Source organism: Macaca thibetana, chromosome 20 (assembly GCF_024542745.1).
Source record: "Macaca thibetana thibetana isolate TM-01 chromosome 20, ASM2454274v1, whole genome shotgun sequence".
Classification (NCBI taxonomy): domain Eukaryota; kingdom Metazoa; phylum Chordata; class Mammalia; order Primates; family Cercopithecidae; genus Macaca; species Macaca thibetana.
The window spans coordinates 64,760,527-64,780,913 of record NC_065597.1 but is presented as its reverse complement, the minus strand read 5'-3'; the positions used below and the strand labels follow the sequence as shown (position 1 = coordinate 64,780,913).

Below are 20,387 nucleotides of genomic sequence, written 5' to 3'. Positions count from 1 at the left end.
AACATGGATCAGATATGCAAATAACTCACTGTCTCAACTCTTACAAGTGCTCTAAAGGGAAGAAGTGTTTGGTGAGAGGATTTGGCCTAGAGGTGACAGGGGTGATGTGTTAAAGACTTTCCTAGTAGTCCGTCTCATGACAACACACGATCTGGCAAATGTATAGCTGACTCAGAGTTTATGGGGCCCTAGATATTTCTCTGCAACTATCTTAAAGTAGCGTTTGCTAAATGAATGTAAGTCACGGAAAGCTGAGTCAGCAGAACCAGCAGGGCCTCTGGTTAGAGGTGCCCCATGCCCCGCCAGCCACCTGGCCTTGGGCAGGTTCTTTCACTCCATTTAGAAAACAGGCAGCACTAGCCCTGCTCTGAAGAGCTGATGGAGATGGGGGCAAAATGTTAAGTGCCCAACGGGCGCGGTGGCTCACGCCTGTAATCGCAGCATTTTGGGACGCCGAGGCAGGTGGATTGCGAGGTCAGGAGATCAAGAGCAGGCATGGTGAAACCCCATCTCTACTAAAAATACAAAAAAAAAATTGGCCGGGCGTAGTGGCGAGCGCCTGTAGTCCCAGCTACTCGGGAGGCTGAGGCAGAAGAATGGCCTGAACCTGGGAGGCGGAGCTTGCAGTGAGCCGAGATCGCGCCACTAAACTCCAGCCTGGGCAACAGAGCAAGACTCCATCTCAAAAAAAAAAAAAAAAAAAAATATATATATATATATATATATGTATATATATAAAGTGCCCATCAAGTGCCTGACGGGTTGCAAACTGGCCACTAGACCCATTTGGTTTGGTCTGTGCAGTGTTTAAAAGAAAATTTCATGAATTGCCAACATTAAAATTTAGGAAGAAAAGTCCAGATTTTTGGAATATTCTCCAACAGTCAGAAGATCTGGTCCCCATCAATGCACGTTTCTACAGGAAGCTTCACAGAGCCTGCTCCCATCAGATGAGGCGTGTTTACTGTGAAATCTGTCCACTGCTAACTGGGACTACATTGATGTTAAGGTATTGGGCCTTTTTTTTTTTTGGTTGCGTGATTTCCAGACCTGAAGATGGCTGCTGTGGCTTCATCTCAAATTGTCTTACTGTAAGATACCCTCTGCAGTGCTGAAGCTAGACTTGGTGTTCTAAGACGAAATCAGAGATTGCTGGGCTCTCGGGTTTGCAGCATTGTTTATTTTTATTTATTTATTTATTTATTTATTTGAGACAGAGTCTGGCTCTGTCGCCCAGGCTGGAGTATAATGGCATGACCACGGCTCACTGCAACCTCTGCCTCCCAGGTTCAAGTGATTCTGGTGCCTCAGCCTCCCGAGTAGCTGGGGCTACAGGCATGCACCACCACACCTGGCTAATTTTTTTTGTATTTTTAGTAGAGACGAGGTTTTACCATGTTGGCCAGGCTGGTCTCGAACTCCTGGCCTCAAGTGATCTACCCGCCTTAGCCTCCGAATGTGCTGGGATTACGGGTGTGAGCCACTGCACCCTGCTTTTGTGCAGTTTTTTTTTTTAATTGAAATTTTTTCTTGACATAATTATAGATTTGCATGCAGTTGTAACAAATAATACAGAGAGATCTTCCCCAGTTTCCCCCAGTGGTAACATCTTGCCAAACTCGAGTACACCTTCACAAGCAGGATGTTGACAGTGATACATAGGATTTACGTTTGAGCAAAAGCAAATTGCAGGTTACTGGCAACCTCTCAGTTTAGGACACTGGCCGTAGTTGAACCATTGTCAGGGGAAGTTTTTAGGAGATCTGTTCTCTCTCCCGTTATGGCCTCTTCTTGGGATGAAGGTCTCACCTCCCTTGTGAGAGACACACAAACTGCATTTGGGACATAAGTGCTGGTTGTGGTGGACACCTGAACTGAAAATGAGACTCTGTAGTGTGGAGGGAATTGCCAGCCCACGTGTCAGCTTTCTGCTTCCAGTTACTACCTTTCTCTCAGTGTGAAGTTGAAGTTGGTTGTAATCTGATGACTATTGTTCAGGTTTGGGAAGAGCACAGGCTGAATTCCTTCTGTGACTTGTTTGACAATAGTCCTGGTACGATTTACCTTCCTTCCCTATGAGCGAGAACAGTCTCCTATTGTTTCCTGCCCAACTCGGATGTGGTTTGATCATACTTGTTTTAAGTTTCTTGGTCTTTTTTAACCTACTTTCTCCTTCCCGTAATTTGTAGATAAGTTACTGGTATTGCCTCATTTTTACCAGCAGACCTTTCACAAAACCAAACCAAAATTGAAGAGAGAGAAGCAGAGGGGAGATCACAGTTATTTGAAAGGACTGTAATTTAGGGTTAAATGGAAAACAATCAGCATGGTTAGATGAATGTCTAATTGAAATTCGTCTGTGCATTAAAATCATATGGTTCCTGCTAAGGGCTAATTCTTGCTATAATTCGAATGCAGAGCAGATAGTGTTTCTTGTGTGGGGAAACCGAGTAGGAGAACACTAATTCTGAAACTGCTAGCATCTCATTGTTTTTGCAGAATGAACATATAGATTAGAATTTGGGATATGCATCATTACTTGTAGGTACTTTTTTTAAAGGACTTTTTTTTCCTTTTGGGTTTCTGTGGAATAGTTTCCTGCATTTTTGCATTCATTCATTTATTCATCTGTTCATCCGTTCCTTCAGCAGCCATCTGTTGTGTACTTGTGCTGAGAGATGAGGGATGTGGTGGTGCACCGGAACGACCTGACCCCTGCCCTCCCTGGACTTCCCTCCTCCCACGAGAACAGGGACCATGTCTCGGAGATGCCTGTGCCACCTGTGCCATCCTGGGGCTTGCCAGAGATGCCCAGGAGGTGTTCGGTGCAGGAATGAATGACTCAGTGGGTGCAGTGGTAGCAGAGTCACAAGGGCTCTCGTGACATTCTCATAATGACTCTCAGAGCAGAAATCACTTCCTAGCCTGCCCCTTGAATGCCGCCTTCTCTTTGCCTCAGTGGCTGGGTTTGGAGTGGGCTGCTTTTGGTGCTGTTCCATGTTCCACCTCCAGAGGCAGCCTTGTGGAGTGGGTGCTATAACCAGTTTCCCTGGGCTCCTCAAGTCCTGGCCCCTGATTTTACTAGGTGTTCCCGGGCCTCAATTTCTTACCTCGCCAGTGAGAATAGCAAACGTGGGTTTATGATGAGAATTAAATGCTGTGTACAGTGCTTACTCCAAAGCCTTTTTATGTACACAGCAAGTGCATAAATATTAGATGTTATCATTATAGTGACCTTAGTTCCTGAGGCTGCACGGTGACCTTCCACTTCCTACCTGGAACCTCCTTCCCTGGGCTTACGAGCTGTCTCTGGACTGATGAATGTGGAAACACACACCGTGCGCCCCTCAGGGAGGTGGCTTTTGAGCAGATACCAAGGCACAGAGAGAGAAGTGTCAGTAATAACAGTGATGATGAAACAGCACCAATGTTAGCCATTGCCATTGAGTGGTGGTAGGTGAAGCCCTCTGTGTGTATACTGTGCTCTCCGTTCGGCCAGACCCAGATTTAATTTCTGGAAAGTGCAAATACTGTTGTTTTTTTGGGGGGCCAGAGTCTCGCTGCGTCGCCTAGGCTGGAGAGCAGTGGTATGGTCCCAGCTCACTGCAGCCTCAGCCTCCCCAGGTCAAATGATCCACCCATCTCAGCTTCCTGAGTAGCTGGGACTACAGGCACTTGCCACCATGCCCAGATAACTTTTGCTTTTTTTTTTTTTTTTTTTGGAGACGGAGTTTCGCCATGTTACCCAGGCTGGTCTTGAACTCCTGGGCTCAAGCAGTTAACCCACCTCGGCCTCATAAAGTGCTGGGATTACAGACGTGAGCCATCACACCCAGCTGGAAAGTATAAATACTTAACTGCTAATGTGGGTTCATATGGTTGGCTGGTTGTGAAGTCAGGGTCTAAGGATTCTGGGGCAGAATAGGCTTGCTTACCCCCAAATAAGGACATTGACAGTCTATCTGTAGATAGCAGTTTAGCAGTTAGGATGGTTTCCAGATGATTCTCTGGATACCTGTCACTTCTAGTAGCAGTACTCTCTGCCCAGCCGGATACTGTACCAGGATATGGTGTGTGGAGCCATTGCCTAGGAAAGTAGCAGCCTTGCTTCTCTGGGTTGTGTGTTTGCAGATTCAGAGCATTAATCATTGACTTAGCTCCCTAAGAAAGCTGCTGCAGGGCTTTCTTCTTTTTCTTTTTTTTTTTTTTTTTTTTTTGAGACGGAGTCTCGCTGTCGCCCAGGCTGGAGTGCAGTGGTGTGATCTTAGCTCACTGCAAGCTCCGCCTCCGGGGCTCACGCCGTTCTCCTGCTTCAGGCTCCCGAGTAGCTGGGACTACAGGTGCCTGCCACCACGCTCGGCCAATTTTTTGTATTTTTTAGTAGAGACGGGGTTTCACCGTGTTAGCCAGGATGGTCTTGATCACCTGACCTCATGATCCGCCCGCCTCGGCCTCCCAAAGTGCTGGGATTACAGGCATGAGCCACTGCACCCACCCTGCAGGGCTTTCTTTACAACTCAAACTTGTATCTGACGTTAGCCGAGTCTCCTAAGTGCTGAATACATCAGGCTGGATAGCACCTCTTCCCGCCAGGATTAGAGTTCCTGAGTCTTTTAATGACCCTGACTGTACTTTTGATCCCCCAGATGATCAGTGCTGGTTCCAAGGCACACACATTCTTCTTCCTGAAAACGCTGATAGGCTTCTGGGAGAAGGTTGACTGTGAATATCAAAGGGTAAAAATAGACTTCTATAAATTAAGGGCCTTAATTGACCCATCGCAAACATTCCCACAAGGGAATTAGAGCTTGGTGTATATTCTCCCTTTTGGCTTTGCCATTAAGGTCTATCCCCTAATCCCTCAATGCAGTTACAGCTCCAAGGTGCCATTCTTGCCCACCAAAGTATTGAATGTGGCAGCTCTGGTTCACATTTAAAAGGATTTGATAGGATCAAAATCCAGAGTGCAACATGAGGTCCAGTACTAAGGAGCGTATCGTTGTCTGAGAAACAGTTGCCTCTCTGTGTTTCCTGGGGCAGAAGGTGGGCTGGACAACTGAGGAGAGGGTCTCAGAGTGTCCCTTAGTACTTGAAAAGGGAGCAGACTTCAGTCAGGGCTGCAGGTGGCTGTGACCAAAGACCAGGAGTTTTGACTTCAGGCCAGCTAGCCGGGGAAGGGGCAGGGGCCTTCATTGCTACGTCCTGTAGAAGCCAACTGGTAGCAATGGAGTGGGCATAGTGGGCAGGGATAGGGGCAGGAGGCAGATGGGGAAGAAGCCTTGTGACTCAGACCCTAGCTGGCTTTTCTATATCTGTCCTGCAGTGTGACGCAGAATGGGCTTGGGGCAGCCACAAGGCCAGAGGCAGCTCCATGTGGAATGGGGACCTTTTCTGGTTGCGTCAGGCCATTGGTGGCTTTTTCTGGGTTTCAATTAAAATCAGAAAATTGAGGGTGGGGACAGAGAAATGAGGTATGCACCACTTCTAGCCTCTGTCCCCTGTGGCATTGTTAGTTTTCATGACTGAGCTAGCATCTTTGGACATTTGAGATTTTTAACCTGACTTTGAGTTACCTGAAGCCAGGTCAGTATTATTTATTCAGATATTCAACAGATAATTATTGGGTATCTGCTGTGTGCCAGGCACTGTTCTAGGCCCTGGAGATATATACCCAGTGAACAAAGCAAAAACCTTGACCTCCAGGAGCTTGGGTCTCATGCAGAGAGACAGAGGAGCAATAAAGCGAATAGCAGGCATCAGGGCACATTAGATGTGAGAAGCCCTGGGAAAACAGTAGTGAAGCAGAGGATGGACCTGGGCAGTGCTCAGAGACTGGGATGTTACCGTTCTCAGTAGGGTGACTGGGGTTGGCCTCGTTGGGAAGGTGAGGTGGGAGCACAGACTCAAAGGAAGCAAGAGAGTGAGTCATGTTGATATCTGGAGGAAGAGCATTTTGGTCATAAAGAACAGCACAAAACGGAGGCGGAGCTTGCAGTGAGCCGAGATCGCACCACTGCACTCCAGCCTGGTCAACAGAGTAAGACTCCGCCTCAAAAAAAAAAAAACCAGCCAGTTCAAAGGCCCTGCGGCGAGATGGTGCCTAGTGTGTTGGAGGAAGAGCAAAGGGCAGTGTGGCAAGGGGATGGGAAGTAGGAGATGAGGTTGGGAGAGAACAAGCGTCTGAGGCACATGGCACCTGTGTGCCATTGGAGGACTCAGGAGTTGCTGTGGAAGAAGACTGGAACCTCTTCGTCTTTGTGTCCCCATGTTTAGCATGGTTCCTGCAGTCAACGTTGATTGTCTTGATGTAAGAAGTCTCAGTACGGGAATCAAACACATATCTCTAATGAGCAGTGGACATCCAGTCTTAGGCAGTGTCAGAGTCCTTGAAACTGGTTTTGCTATGGAATGCTTTGCCCGATGGGAGCCTGGGGGCTGCACATGAGCAAGAAGGGGGCATTTTGCTTACTTCTCAGAGTCCCCTGCCCTTTCTGGGCATTCCAGCACAGTTCACAACAGTGGGATGGTGGTGTGAGTCATTCGTTTCATGCCTGAGGGCAGTGCAGCTCTCATCCCTGGAGGTGATTAGTGAGTGGGAGTTTCCCTAGAGAGTTTTGAGGCCAGTTGAGTAGCAGATCCTGGCTGGCCTGAAATTGATTGCCTGCTGACCACTTGCTGGGTTGCTTATAACCTGGCCCCAGGACAGCTTCCTGGTAGCCTCCAGATAAGCACAGGAACAGATTTGTCAGCTTCATGGGCAAATAAAAAATACAATACCTTACTATTAACCACAGTCACCCTTCTGTGCGATAGAACACGAGATCTCACTCCTCCTGTGTAATTGGAACTTTGTACCTGTTGACCAACCTCTCCCCATCTTCACCATCCGCATCCCTGCATCACCTCCCTGCCCGGTCTCCTGTAACCACTGTTCTCCTCTCTAGTTCTATAAGATCAACTTTGTTTAGATTCCACAAATGAGTGAGATCATGCTAGAAGAGAGGTTTTTGAATGTTCTTACCACAAAGAAATGATAAATACATGAGGCGATGGATATGCTAAGTACCCTGATATGATCATTACATGACATACACATGTATTAAAACATCAAATTGTACCCCATAACCATGTACAATTGTAATGCATCCATTAAAAAATGAAAATGAAAAAGAGAAAAATATAACATTAAACAGCTTTATTCACTCAAATAATATTGTGCTGGGTGACACTTGAGTTCTGGGTGGGTCATTTTCCGACATGAGCAGAATGTGCTCTGTCTGCGAAGCAGAGGCTGGCTGCCATACTTACCCTGGTGCACTCCCTGCCGCGAGTAATTGTTGAGCCCCTACAAGTTGCAGGCAGGTGCCATAAATGAACAAGACATCTGTCCCTTTCCTGATGGTCTATTTGTGGGGGATAGACAGTAAGCCAGCTCATCCTCACAGACTTAAGATTTGGATATGAGAAGGAAATAGAAGCAACTTTGGGAGGTGTGGTGAGGGAAGCCCCCCTAAGGAGGGAGCCTAATACTGAGAACTGAGGTCAGGGAGCTAGGCCTGCTGAGAGTTGAGGGGTGGGATGGGGGGACATGGCCAAAACATGAAAAACGGTGAGTCAGAGACCTCTGTGGGAAGGAGTTAGGTGTATATGGGATCAGGAGAGAGGCCAGTATTCAAGAAACATCCTGGGTTGGCAGAAGAGAGGGACGGTTTTCGTTTTATAGGAGGTGAACCTGGCCAGGCTTGGTGGTTCATGCCTGTAATCCCAGCACTTTGGGAGGCTGGAGTGGGCGGATCACTTGAGGCCAACCTAGACAACATGGTAAGACCCCGTCTCTACAAAAAGTACACAAATTAACTAGGTGTGGTGGTGCATACCTGTGGTCCCAACTACTCAGGAGGCTGAGGTGGGAGGATCTCTTGAGCCTGGGAGGCGGAGGTTGCAGTGAGCCATGATCGCACCACTGCACTCCAGCCTAGGCAACAGAGTGAGACTCTGTCTAAAAAAGAAAGAAAAGAAGGCAAGCCTACTTGTTTGTCTCATTGAACATCTCATGTCATGCTCATAATGAAAAAGAGTGAGGTGGTGGTATTGTCACACGCTCCCCATGAGGAAGCCAAGGTTCCCAGAGGTTAAGTGATTGGGATTGCAGGTGACCAGCCCCAAATCTCACTGTTTCTATTCCATGTCTTTTTATCACCACTTGCAATTATGTTTTCCAGTTTAGCATGAGATATCGGGGCAGTGTGGCATTTTGGGCTGTTTCGAGTAACAGAATAACCAATATTTCACGGTTCATCTTTTTCAAAATATAGTAAAATACTCTTTCCAAAGAAATACCAAATAAGTGCTTGGTATGTCATTGTTTAGTAAGGGAGTGTGAGATGCCTCATTTTGTGTGATTGAAGAGGCCTGTTCAATGCTCGTGAGGATCTTGCAATTAATTCATCCCACAAGCATTCCCTCTTGATTGAATGCCAGAGACAGTGCCAGACATACTGCTTGGCTTTGAGAGGGACAGAGAAGATGACCTGGGATGGAGAATGCAAGTGAGAGGAGGCTGGCCCCCTACAGACTTAGTGACGTGCCAGAGGTCGCTTTCCAAGAAGAAATTGCAGCACCGTCTTGATGTTACCTGTTCCTTATCTCAGCGTCAAGTGCTGAGCACACGGCTGCGAGAGGCCTGTGAGTGCTGTGAGTCTGTTCCAATTCCTGAGAGATGCCTTGCTTTATGCCTCTGCAGCTGCAACACCCCTGATAACTGGTAATTCATGGAAAAGAATGCCATGTTCTCCTTGTTAATGGAAGTGGCCTGCTACCTCTGCATGTTCCCCACTCCATAGCTTTCATCTTCCCCTTTACATTCAGTAGTGCCGTCAAATCGCCTCACTGATGTTGCAGCTGTGCATTCTTCATGAGTGTTTGGGCTTTGGTTCTGCAGCTCCACACAGCTCCTGGATTGGCGAGTAAGGCATGTGTCTGTACATCACCCTGGGGTACATCACCCAACTGGTGCTTGCTTGCCAATCACCTCCTTCTGGATGAGAACAGGTTCACTCTGCTGCACTGTCACATGGCTTCCTTTTTCAGTCAACGGCCAAGCCATGTGCTACAGTGCTGTTGGTTACAGTGGGTGTGATCCCCTGTGACTTTGTCTCTGTGTATGTGAGATAAAAATGTGGAAAGATGCACGTGTCTGTGATCCCAGCTACGTGGGAGGCTGAGGCTGGAGAATCGCTTAAACCCAGGAGGCGGAGGTTGCACTGAGCTGAGATCGCACCACTGCACTCCAGCCTGGGTGACAAAGTAAGACCCTATCTCAAAAAAAAAAAAAAAATGTGAAAAGAGTCACGTTATAGACAACCGTGTAATTGTCAGGTCAGAGGGCCACCTGTCAAGTGATATATAAACTGCCACTGCCCTTTTGTTGCGAAGAACTACCTGTTTCTCTGATTAGTGTGACATCAGCATGGCGTAGTCTTAACATCAGTGCTCCCGGGAAGCTGGCCCAGCATTGGGAGGTGCAGCAAATGTATATGGAAGGGAATGGTGTTTGAGCCATTCCTGGCAGGAAGGTTATGCACCTAGGCACCAGAGCTAGATTCTTCCTGGGTTCAAATCCTGCCTCTGCCTCTCACTAGTGGGTGATCTTGGGCAAGGTCCTCACCTGTGTAGTTCCTTGCCCCATTTGGTTATTTGTAGGATAAAGCAAGACTATATGTATAAAGTGCTCAGAGCCATGCTGGGCACATTTTAAGTGCTCACTGACTATTCAGGATGGCTGTTATTACCTGGAAAGAGTAACAAGAGTGTGCCATCTGTTGGCACCTCTCAGAAGCACTGTTGGGGAGATGCTAATATGATGCCCATTAATGGCTGTGGAAACTGAGACCCATAGAGGAGAAGGTAGGAAGCAGTGGAGCCAGGACTCAAACTGCGGTGGGTGGGACCCCGGGCGTCTGAATCCCATCCTGATTTTGTACCTTGCTCCGTACCTTGCCAGTCCTGGCTGCTGAGGCTGGAGATGAGGAAGGTTAGCCAGGGGCCCAGGAGCATGTCGGGGAGGCTGAGTCTAGCCCACTAACAAACCAGAAGGCCAGCGAGCAGTAAGTTGCTAGGAGCTTGGGAGTCCAGTTTAAAGCACAGAACATGATTATTCCTTAAAAGCCCATCCCCTGCCCTGTCTTCCATCCTTGTGATCTATTTGCCAGGGGGTTGAAGGGCAATGAAAATTTCTCTGGTGCCCCCTTGCACCAGGCATTTTGCCTGTTGGATCCCACACTACCCCCATGGTGGCATGTGATATGGAACTACTCTTGTCTCTGTTTTACAGATGAGGAACTGAGGCTCCGGTGGTCAGGGTCGCTTGGCTAGTAGAAAGTAGGTCTGAGACTTGGAGCCAGGTCTGCCTGGGCATGTTTTTTTGTTAGTCAACATGACCTGCCTCCTTTCTTAAGGGGAAAACCTTTCTCCTACTTCTCAAATCGCTTAGCAGAGCCGTTTGAGGAAGCATCCTCAGAGGGTGAGTGGACTCAGCCTGGGGGAGCCTGGAAGGGTCTTCTTAGCCTGATTACCATGACAGCTCCAACAGATCCAGACAGAATCCCAGGCCTCGAGATCTCTCCTTCCCTTACCTGATGTCTCTGGCCACTGGTCTCTCTTTCCTTCGTGCTCAACCAAGATTCTTCCCTGGGCAGGCTGCTTGGTGCCCTTACATCCCCTTTCCTGGTCACTCGCCAACCACTGCTTTCTCCTCTCCCTGCTGCACCACTGAATAGATGCTGAGAAACCCACTCAACACGTTGCATCTGTAGGGCACTGACTCAAGGCATCCGATATCTCTTCTGAGGCAATGAGTGTGAAGAACCCCTTTATGAGCAGCACGGGCTAGCGCCTGGCTGAGAGGCTACTGGCTGACCCGGGACCACTGCCCTGACTTCCTGCAAGGTCCAGCGGCTGTATGTCTGCCCCTGCCTAGGGAGCTGGCCGAGCACCTTGAGTCCAAGGGTGCCACTACTGTCACCAAGCACCAGGCCCAGGTGACCTAGGCCTTAGCAGAAATAAAAGACGAGTGACTTCTGGACACACCTAGGGAGCTGGCTCCTCCTGGGCTCTGAGCTGGCTTTCCTACTATTGTCTTCTTCCTGAACATGCTCCTGAACTCCTGTTGACATCCAAGACTCGTATCACTCATTTCCTTCTCTATCAAGCCCTCCTAAGCTCCCCCTATGCCTCCCAGCCCTGGCACATTTTCCCTCCCTTCCTCTGTGGCCCCCATCACTCTTGTGTGAACCTCTTCTCTTCCAGCATCTGCACAGGCCATGTGGCAATAAATGCAGGATTCACTGGGATTCACCAGGATTCACCTGTCTGGGGTGAACTGTGGGCTCTGAGAGGTGTGGCCTATGGCTTCATTATCTTACCTCAGCTCCCCTCATATCATTAGTGGTCAGTGAATCCAGCTCTACCGCCTGTTCACTTTCTCCTACCTTGTATTTAGGGCATTACAGCAATTTGACTTCATTGAAAATCCTCTTGGTAAACTTGTTGGTGTTTTTGTTTGTTTGTTTTTGAGACAGAGTCTTGCTGTGTCACCCAGGCTGGAATGCAATGGCATGACCGCAGCTCACTGGAGCCTCAGCCTCTTGGGCTCAAGTGATCTTCCTGCCTCAGCCTCCTGAGTAGCTGGGACTACAGGATACACCACCATACCCAGCTAATTTTTGTATTTTTTGTAGAGACAAGGTCTCACCATGCTTCCTGGGCTCATCTTGAACTTCTGGGCTCAAGTGATCCTCCTGCCTTAGCCTCTCTAAATCTTGGGGTTACAGGCGTGAGCCACTGCACTCAGCCTGGGAAACTTTTTAAATTGAGGAATCACATAAATACGATAAAATACATAAAAGTTTAGTAATCTTAGATGTACTGCTTGATGATTTTGTACACACGATTATATTCATGTATAATTCGAGTCAAGATGGAAAGCATTTCTGGTTTTCCCATAAAGCCCCTCCTCAGTTTGTAACCCATACCTCCACCCCACCCAAGAGAATCATCATCCTAACTTCTAAACTTGCCTTTTCAAAGTTTTTTTAAAATTGTATAAAATAAGGATAAAATTCACTCTCTTAACTATTCTTAAGTGTTCAGTTCAGTGGCATTAATGCATTCTGTAAAGATGTTCTTTACATTTAAATAGTGCTGGTAATATTTTCTTGTGCTGGTAATAAAATTTTCTAGTGCTGGTAATATTTAAATAGTGCTGGTAATAAAACAACTGAATGATGTAGAAGTAGGTAGAGCAGAAAGTGAAAGTTCCTCCAACCTCAGTATCTTCCTCAGAGGGAACCACTGTTCTCAGTTTGTATATCCTTCCAGACCTTTCTCTGTGTATTTTCATGTAATTATCAACCTAGGAATACATGATATACATGTATGTTTCAGCTCTATAGTTTTGGTTTTATTTTAACCATAAACTGAATCATTAATTGTTGATTGCAACTTGCTTTTTCATGTGCAGCCTGTGTCCAAGTCTTTGTAAGCTGCTGTACCCACACCTGGTGGAACATGTTCTGTTTGACATCTGTCTTCTCAGCCAGGGGTCTCCTCTCTTTCCCTCAGGCACCCAGTCTTTGGTTGTTTCCATCCTCCCTCCCATACCCTGTTGCTGCCCTTTGCAGAGTTTCTGCACTCAGATTCCTCCATTCCCTGAAAGACTGACCCCTGGGGATTCACCTTTCCCCAAGTATTTGACTTTTGAAAAAGCAAGGACCAAAGCCTTACGTGAAGGGGTTCAAGGCTGATGGAAGACATCATTAACCAGTAGGCAGGTGCAGGCACTTAGGGAGTAGTTAGGCCCCAGGGCACCTCTAAAGTGTCATTGCTGACTATCAGCTGGCCCTGACCCCCAAAGTCAGCCCAAATATCCAGCTGCAGAGCTCAAGGCTCCCTTGTATTTCACTGCAGTCAGCAAGGAGGCTCCTTCCCCTCATGCTCCTCCTGCAGCCCAGCCTCAGCGCGTGGTGAAACCTAAACCTGTGGCATTTGGGATATGTAGACCTTCTTTGCAGAATACTTTTCCCTGGGGCATGTGTTGTGTACTTTCTTTTTGAGAAAATCAACCCAAACGCCTTCTGATTTCTTACTCTGAAGTGGGCTTTTCCACTTCTGGTTAGTTTGGGTGAGCTTGCTCTTTCATTGTGCTATGTTTAGCTCCTGAGAATGTTTGGCTTTTTTCCCCCTTCTTTCCCTCCCTTCTCCTCCTTCTCCTTTTTTCATCATTCTGTCTTGCCCTTTGGGTACAGCCTGGTACAAACATTCATTCCTACAGCCATGAGCTTACTCAGCAGCAGCCTGTCCACCTCTGGTCCAGGCACCGTGGGGTAGAGCTGAGAGCACACTGGTGAGAGACGGGACAGGGACCCTTCTCCTGGGGGCTTCAGATTGGAGCATCCTTGGAGGCTGGCAGCCAGAAGGAGGGTGACAGGAGCAGCAGAAATGGTCACAAATCTCTGCCCACACTTCCCAGCCAAGTTCTACCATCCTCTGCATGCTACCTGTGATGTTTTGGTGTTAGCTTTAAGAAAAAGAAAAAAAAAAACAGATTTTAAAAATATAGAATAAAAGGGAGCAAAAATAGTCCATGTCCAAATGACCCCTGCTGAATTTTTATTATATATATATTTATATTTATATGTTTAGAGGCAGAGTCTCACTGTGTAGACCTGGCTGGTCTTGAACTACTGGGCTCAAGCGATCCTCCCATCTCAGCCTCCCAAAGTGCTGGGATTATAGACATGAGCTCTACACCCAGCTGAGTGTTTAAAATAAAGTTAATATATGTACATGATTAGAAATCTCAAACCAAAAGGTATTAAAAAAAAAAAAAAAGTGTGCTTGTGTGGGTGTGTACACAGTGCCACTAATTTTTTTTATTCCCCCAAGATGCCAATGCATTCTTAGGCATCTTTCCAGGAAAAGTCGTGTTTATACCATCATGTGTAGCCTTTGAAAAGCTTTACCTGAAAGGGACCCTACCGCGTACTCTGTTCCTGCCTTTTCATCCTGGTGCTGAGTCTGCATCAGTTTATCTAGGAATAAAAAGGCCCCAGTCTTCTTAGATTCCCACCCTTTGGACAAACAGATCGTAATTACCTAACAACTCCCCTATCGATGGACATTTAGGTTATTTCCAGTTGTTGACTGGAAGGTCGTGTTATAAAGGTTTGAAATTTCCCCAGTAAGCATGCCCTCCCACACCAGACACCTGATCACTGAGAAAAGCAGATCCCTTTGGAAAGTTTTAAATTTCATTCTTGCAGCTGATTTTTTTTTTTTTTTCTTTTTTTTAGATGTAGGCAGGGAAAAGAAGGTAACGTTTTGTGTTGGATGTTCACCGTTTCGGCACTCTCTGAAGGAACTTTATTATTTATTTATTTATTTATTATTTTGAGACGGAGTCTCACTCTGTTGTGCCCAGGCTGGAGTGCAGTGGTTTGATCTTGGTTTACTTCAACCTCCGCCTCCCAGGTTCAATCGATTCTCCTGCGCCAGCCTCCCGAGTAGCTGGGACTACAAGTGCCCATCACCACACCTGGCTAATTTTTTGTATTTTTAGTAGAGACGGGGTTTCACTATATCGGCCAGGCTGGTCTCGAACTCCTGACCTCAGGTGATCCGCCTGCCTGGGCCTCCCAGAGTGCTGGGATTACAGGCGTGAGCTACCACGCCCGGCCTCGGAAGGAACTTTACATCCATGGGTTCCTTTGGTTCTAGGGGGCCGGAATTACTCTCCCCATGTTTTAGAACAGGAACCTGAGGCCTGGGACGGGCCAGCTGGGTTGGGGTTCAGACCACTCTGGCCAGCCCCAGGCACTGAGCACTGTGTTTCACTTCGTCAGTTCTGCCAACTTGTTCTGTGCATCTGAGTCCACACAGAGCTTAGGGAGGGGTTTCTACATCTGTCCGTGTGAATTTCTGCTCATAATTTCAAACTAGGGGACGTTTTGCCCTGCGCTTGGTCTCTTATTTTCTGTCTCTGAAAGCTTTGATTACTATGTGGCCGGCTCTGAAATTCTGAAATTCACTAGGAGTCGGCAGTGATGGGAGGAAGCTAACTTCCTGGGTTAGATGCTTCAGGAGAAGATGAGAGGGTGACTAGGCTGCATTCGATCACCCAGCCTCTTAAGTGGGCTCTGATGGATGCTGTCTGTCAAGCAGTGCATTCTCAGAACGCTCCCATCTGGGGGCCCTCGGTTATTGGCGTCTGTAATACGCTATCTGGGTTTCCTGGACAGTAGAATCATGTAGCAATTTATCTGTCATTTTTTTTGTGGTTGAATAATCCACAGTGGGCAAATAAAAATTAATGTTTGTATTTGGATGCTAATTCAGCTTTCAATTAGGTTTTGTTTTGAACATTATTGAAATTAATCTGTGTTCCTTGAGCACATTTCCATTTATTGGCAAGGTACGCTGGCCCCTATATAATTGGTGGTCGTTTGGGGTAAATTCAGATGGATAATCTATATCAAGATAATGGAAAAGTTTATTTTAAAACTTTCTTTAAATGACAAAATGATATCTGAACATTATTCAGACTGTGGTAAGAGAAAAACACTTCAATCAAAATCCTGCCCTAAATAAATCAATTTTCTTCTGTCTTTTGCCCCTTTCTAGTCTGTTTGCGTGTCTATATTCTTTTTTTTCTTTTCTTTTCTTTTCTTTTCTGTTTTGAGACAATGTCTCACTCTATCGCCTGGGCTAGAGTGCAGTGGCACCATCTTACTCACTGCAACCTCTGCCTCCTGGGCTAGAGCAATCCTCCTACCTCAGCCTCTCAAGTAGCTAGGACTACATGGGCATGCCACCATGCCCAGCTAATTTTTCTATTTTTTGTAGAGATGGAGTTTTGCCATGTTGCCCAGGCTGGTCTTGAAATCCTCCCAGCTTGGTCTCCCAAATTGCTGGGATTACAGGTGTGAGCCACCATGCCTGGCCTTCCTCTTTAAAGAGCAGTAAATGTGTAATTAAGTTTGAGCTCCTGGTGAAACACTGTTCTTTTAGGAAGAGTGTGAACTTTGGAATTGGCAAGCCCCAAGAAGCCCCAATTCAAATTCTGACTCCAACTCAGTAGCTGTGTGACATTGGGCAAGTTATTTAACCTTTCTGTGCCTCCATTTTCTCAACGATAAAAATGGGACTGATAATTCCTGTATATGATGGTTGTTAAAAAGACTGAGATAGAGCAATGTGAAGCATCAACCACAGTTGACACTGGCCTCATTCTGTCACCCAAGCTGGATTGTAGTGGCACAATCTTGCTCACTGAAGCCTTGACCTCCCAGCCTCAAGCAATCCTCCCGCCTCAGCCCCGCAAAGTGCTGGGATTAGAGACGTGAGCCACCACATCCAGCCATCTCTGACTTTTTTTTTTTTTTTTTTTTTTTTTTTTTTGAGACGGAGTCTCATTCTGTCGCCCGGGCTGGAGTACAGTGGCCGGATCTCAGCTTACTGCAAGCTCCGCCTCCCGGGTTCACGCCATTCTCCTGCCTCAGCCTCCCGAGTAGCTGGGACTACAGGCACCCACCACCTCTCCCGGCTAGTTTTTTGTATTTTTTTAGTAGAGACGGGGTTTCACTGTGTTAGCCAGGATGGTCTCGATCTCCTGGCCTCGTGATTCGCCCGTCTCGGCCTCCCAAAGTGCTGGGATTACAGGCTTGAGCCACCGCGCCCGGCCATCTCTGACTTTTTTAAGGAAGAACTTTGTCCTTTGGGGCGAGCTGATCTTTGACTTATTGCTGATACTTACTAGGCTCCGTTTCTAATGAGAGCCAGATTTTGACAACACCCACTACACCTGGCTTTTTCTTTCTGGTTTTTTATGTTTAATGTAATAGCAAGGCACACTCGTGTTTCATTTCCTGTAGTGATAGTTTTGTTTAAAATGAACTTATTTGAGTTAAAATTAATAATAATATCAGTGGGCTGTAGCTAAGACACAGCTTGTGTGGCTGGTACATGGTTTTGAATCCCGGCTCTGCCGCCTCCCGGCTTTGTGACCTCGGGCAGATCCTTTTCTGTCTCTGTGCTTCAGTTTCTTCACCTGTAAAATGAGGATGACACAGTAATATCTCATGGAGTTGCTGTAAAGTTCAAGTGAGATCATAGAGTCAGAGCTTGAGAACAGCGTCTGGCACATAAGAAAGTACCACAGAAGTGTTCATCAGAAGTTTCCCTTACACGAACAGCTAACATTTGGGGAGTATAGAGTTGCTGCTGGTAAAGTGCACCATTTCTGACTTAGGGTAGTAGACAGGAAATGGTAGCTGGCACTGTTTTGATTGTTTGATGATGATGTTAATAATGGGCAAAATAATAGATCTGGAGGTGGCATTTGTTTTGGAGATTAATTTCTCTGTATTAAAAGATGTTTTTATTATCTGTATTCATGGAGTAAAAGGGCAGTGTTGCCACACTGACGTATTGCATTGTGGTGAAGTCAGGACCTTCGGTGCATCCATCACTGGAGTAATGCGCACTGGACCCACCAAACACCCTCCCACCATCCACCCCCTCCAACTCCTCCACCCCTCCCAGTCTCGTCCATCATCCCACACCCTGCTGCCATGTGCACATGTTATTTAGCTCCTGCTTATGAGAATATGCAATAAGTGTCTGAGTTATTTCACTTAAGATAAACGTCCCGATGTTGCTACAAAAGACATGATTTCCTTGTTTTTTAGGGCTGAATGCTATGCCATTGTGTATATACACATCATTTTCTTTATCCAGTCCTCTGTTGGTGGACACTTAGGCTGATTCCATGTCTTTGCTATTGTGAATAGTCCCTCAGTAAACATGCGAGTGCAGCTATCTTATGATATAATGGTTTCTTTTGGAGATGAGTTTCTTAGGACAGAAACTTTTGGGCAACTTGATAGCATCTGGCAGGATTCCAGTGTTCGAATTCACCTGTTGCCTTCGTTGGACTTTCCTAGGCCAAGCCCAGCATTCGGTGCTTCATTAAACCCACTGAGACACTCGAGCGGTCCCTTGAGATGAACAAGCACAAGGGCAAGAGGCGGGTGCAAAAGAGACCCAACTACAAAAACGTTGGGGAAGAAGAAGATGAGGAGAAAGTGCCCACCGAGGATGCCCAAGAAGACGCCGAGAAGGCTAAAGGTACAGAGGGTGGTTCAAAAGGCATCAAGACGAGTGGGGAGAGTGAAGGTGAGTGTCCCTGTGAACGCCGCCCTGCGCCTGCGCCTGCGCCGCCAGCCAGCCTGCCAGCGAGGCTGCCACCTGTGCCCTCTCCGCCCTGAATTCTGCTCCCCCCAGTATCCAGCCAGTGATTCGGTTCCTTCCTCACACTGGCGTACCTCATTGTGTACAGCCCTGCCACTCGGAGGCTGCTGTAGGTGTGTGTCACATGCAGATTTAGGGCAAGTCCCACCCTCATAGGATGGGTGACCTGGAGCCAGGTTTTCCCACCTTAAAGGAGGGTAACAAATAGTACCTACTTTATAGTGTTCATACAAGAATTAAATGAGTGAATATGTGCAACGTGCTCCAAACAGTGCCTGGCCCATGTTAAATGCTGCGAAGGATTCGAAGCTGCAGAAGTATTCGTTATTATTATGACAGTAGGAGCAGCATGGAATTATTATTATCTTTATCCTTATTGCTGATATAATTATTCCCAATAACTGGGGGTTATGATTTGCATCCTGTGCACTGTGGGAAGAAAGAGGATTTGTGTTTAATGAAATGATATGCTTGTAGGCCAAGTACAGTGGCTCACACTTTAATCCCAGCACTTTGGGAAGCCAAGGTGGGAGGATCACTTGAGCCCAGGAAGTTGAGACCAGCCTCGCCAACGTGACGAGACCCTGTCTTTACAAAAAAATAAATAAATAAATAAAAGTAGTATTTTTAAAATACTAAAAAATAAAATATAACTCCCTCAATTCTTACGTTAAGATTGTTTAAGTCCTGTCTGTTTAGAGTGAGGTGCACTCATGTGTAGTATGTGTGTAAGTAAAATTATTCGTTCCTCCTTTTGCCCTCGTTGGGAGTTCTGGTTTTCACCTCCCTCTTGTTGAGATGCTAAAACCTTCTTGAAGTGGAGGTCATTTACTCTGGGACTAAGCAAACTGGAACTGCCCTATTGCTTGTGTCATGGGTCGGACTCACAGCCACACAGCTGGGGTCTCTGCCCGTGGTCCTGGGCACTGGGGCTGGGGGCAACGGGAAGTGATGGGGAGCTTGATACTTGGTAGAAGTGGAGCTGGGGCTCTTCTCAGGAAGGCCTGGCCATGCCTTCTGGAATGAACTTGGCATCTCCTTAGCAGCCTGGCTGCAGTCTCTGTGGGTGTGGGGAACACTTCCTGTGAGCCCTCCTACTGGGCCTTGGGCTCAGAGTGGCTACTCTGAGGCCATCTCTCCACAGCCCTGTCAGCAAGGACTGCATGAGCTTCCCAGTCCAGGGCATCTGAAGCTGTAACACAGAGCCACTCGTTCAGTGACTGGGAGCTCATTTGCTTTTGGGAGTTGCCTGAGATTCTGCAGCCAAAGCATGCCCCCGCCACCACCTTGCTTGCCCCATCATGACTTTCTTGGCAGTTGTCAGTGAATACCATGATCACATTTCGACAAGTGTAACCAAAATGTCTCTCTGATGCCACCCAGACCTCTTTTTAAGGTTGAGGTCTCCAACCTCCTCTTATTTCTGTTTAAAGTGTGCAGTAGGCATTTTGGTTTAGGAATTCATTTTTGGCCTGGAAAGCCTTTACCAGTAAATATCACTGTGGTGGGAAGGGGAGGGCCAAACACAAGGTAAGCCATGCTAATTTGCTTATTGGGGTTATTCTGATTATTTTGTTGTTAATGCAGAAGAAAAATGTCTGCCTAATCCCTAGGTTTAGTTGTTCTGTTGCCACACTGGGGGATAAATGGACGTCTTCACCTCATTTTGTGCATTGTGTTCTCATCACTTTTGCTTTAGAAAGATGCTACCTCTTTCGTTCCAGTCCTTTTAAGGATGCTCTCTAACCAGGCCTCAGTTGTGACTAACAGTGGTGCGGATCAGGCAGGCTTGGCCCCAAAATCACAATCAAATTAGTCAGCCGGCCAGCCCAGTACTGGCACACAGGGACTTCAGGCCAGTTCTGCAGGCTGCTGTTTCAGCTTGAACTGCTTGAATTAGAGTAGGGGCTCCTGGAAGCTGTGCCTGGCTGCCCTGGGCAGGGTACAAGGGAATGAATTTCCGCCGCCTCCAAAAGTCTGTTTTCCAGGTGGTTACTCAGCCAGATCATGCTACACAGGACCCAGGAATCTCCCCAGAGGCTTTGCTTGGACAGTTGGTGCTTCAGGGCTCAGTCACACAT

At 47.0% G+C, this 20,387-nt stretch overlaps 1 protein-coding gene across 6 annotated transcripts in view; it reads left to right on the top strand.

Moving 5' to 3' along the window:
- Window positions 1-20,387, top strand: part of CLEC16A (C-type lectin domain containing 16A) — a 238,587-nt gene that overhangs the window by 40,938 nt on the left and 177,262 nt on the right. For 3 of the 6 annotated variants that reach the window (XR_007722128.1, XM_050774232.1, XM_050774233.1), the window contains exon 10: window positions 18,000-18,231. Coding sequence is in view for 5 of the 6 variants with exons in the window: in XM_050774232.1 (XP_050630189.1) it covers window positions 18,000-18,231 (232 nt within the window). In the remaining variant the exon portion in view is untranslated. The remainder of the gene's footprint in view (window positions 1-17,999; window positions 18,232-20,387) is intronic. The other 3 variants (XM_050774235.1, XM_050774234.1, XM_050774236.1) reach the window with 1 other exon arrangement.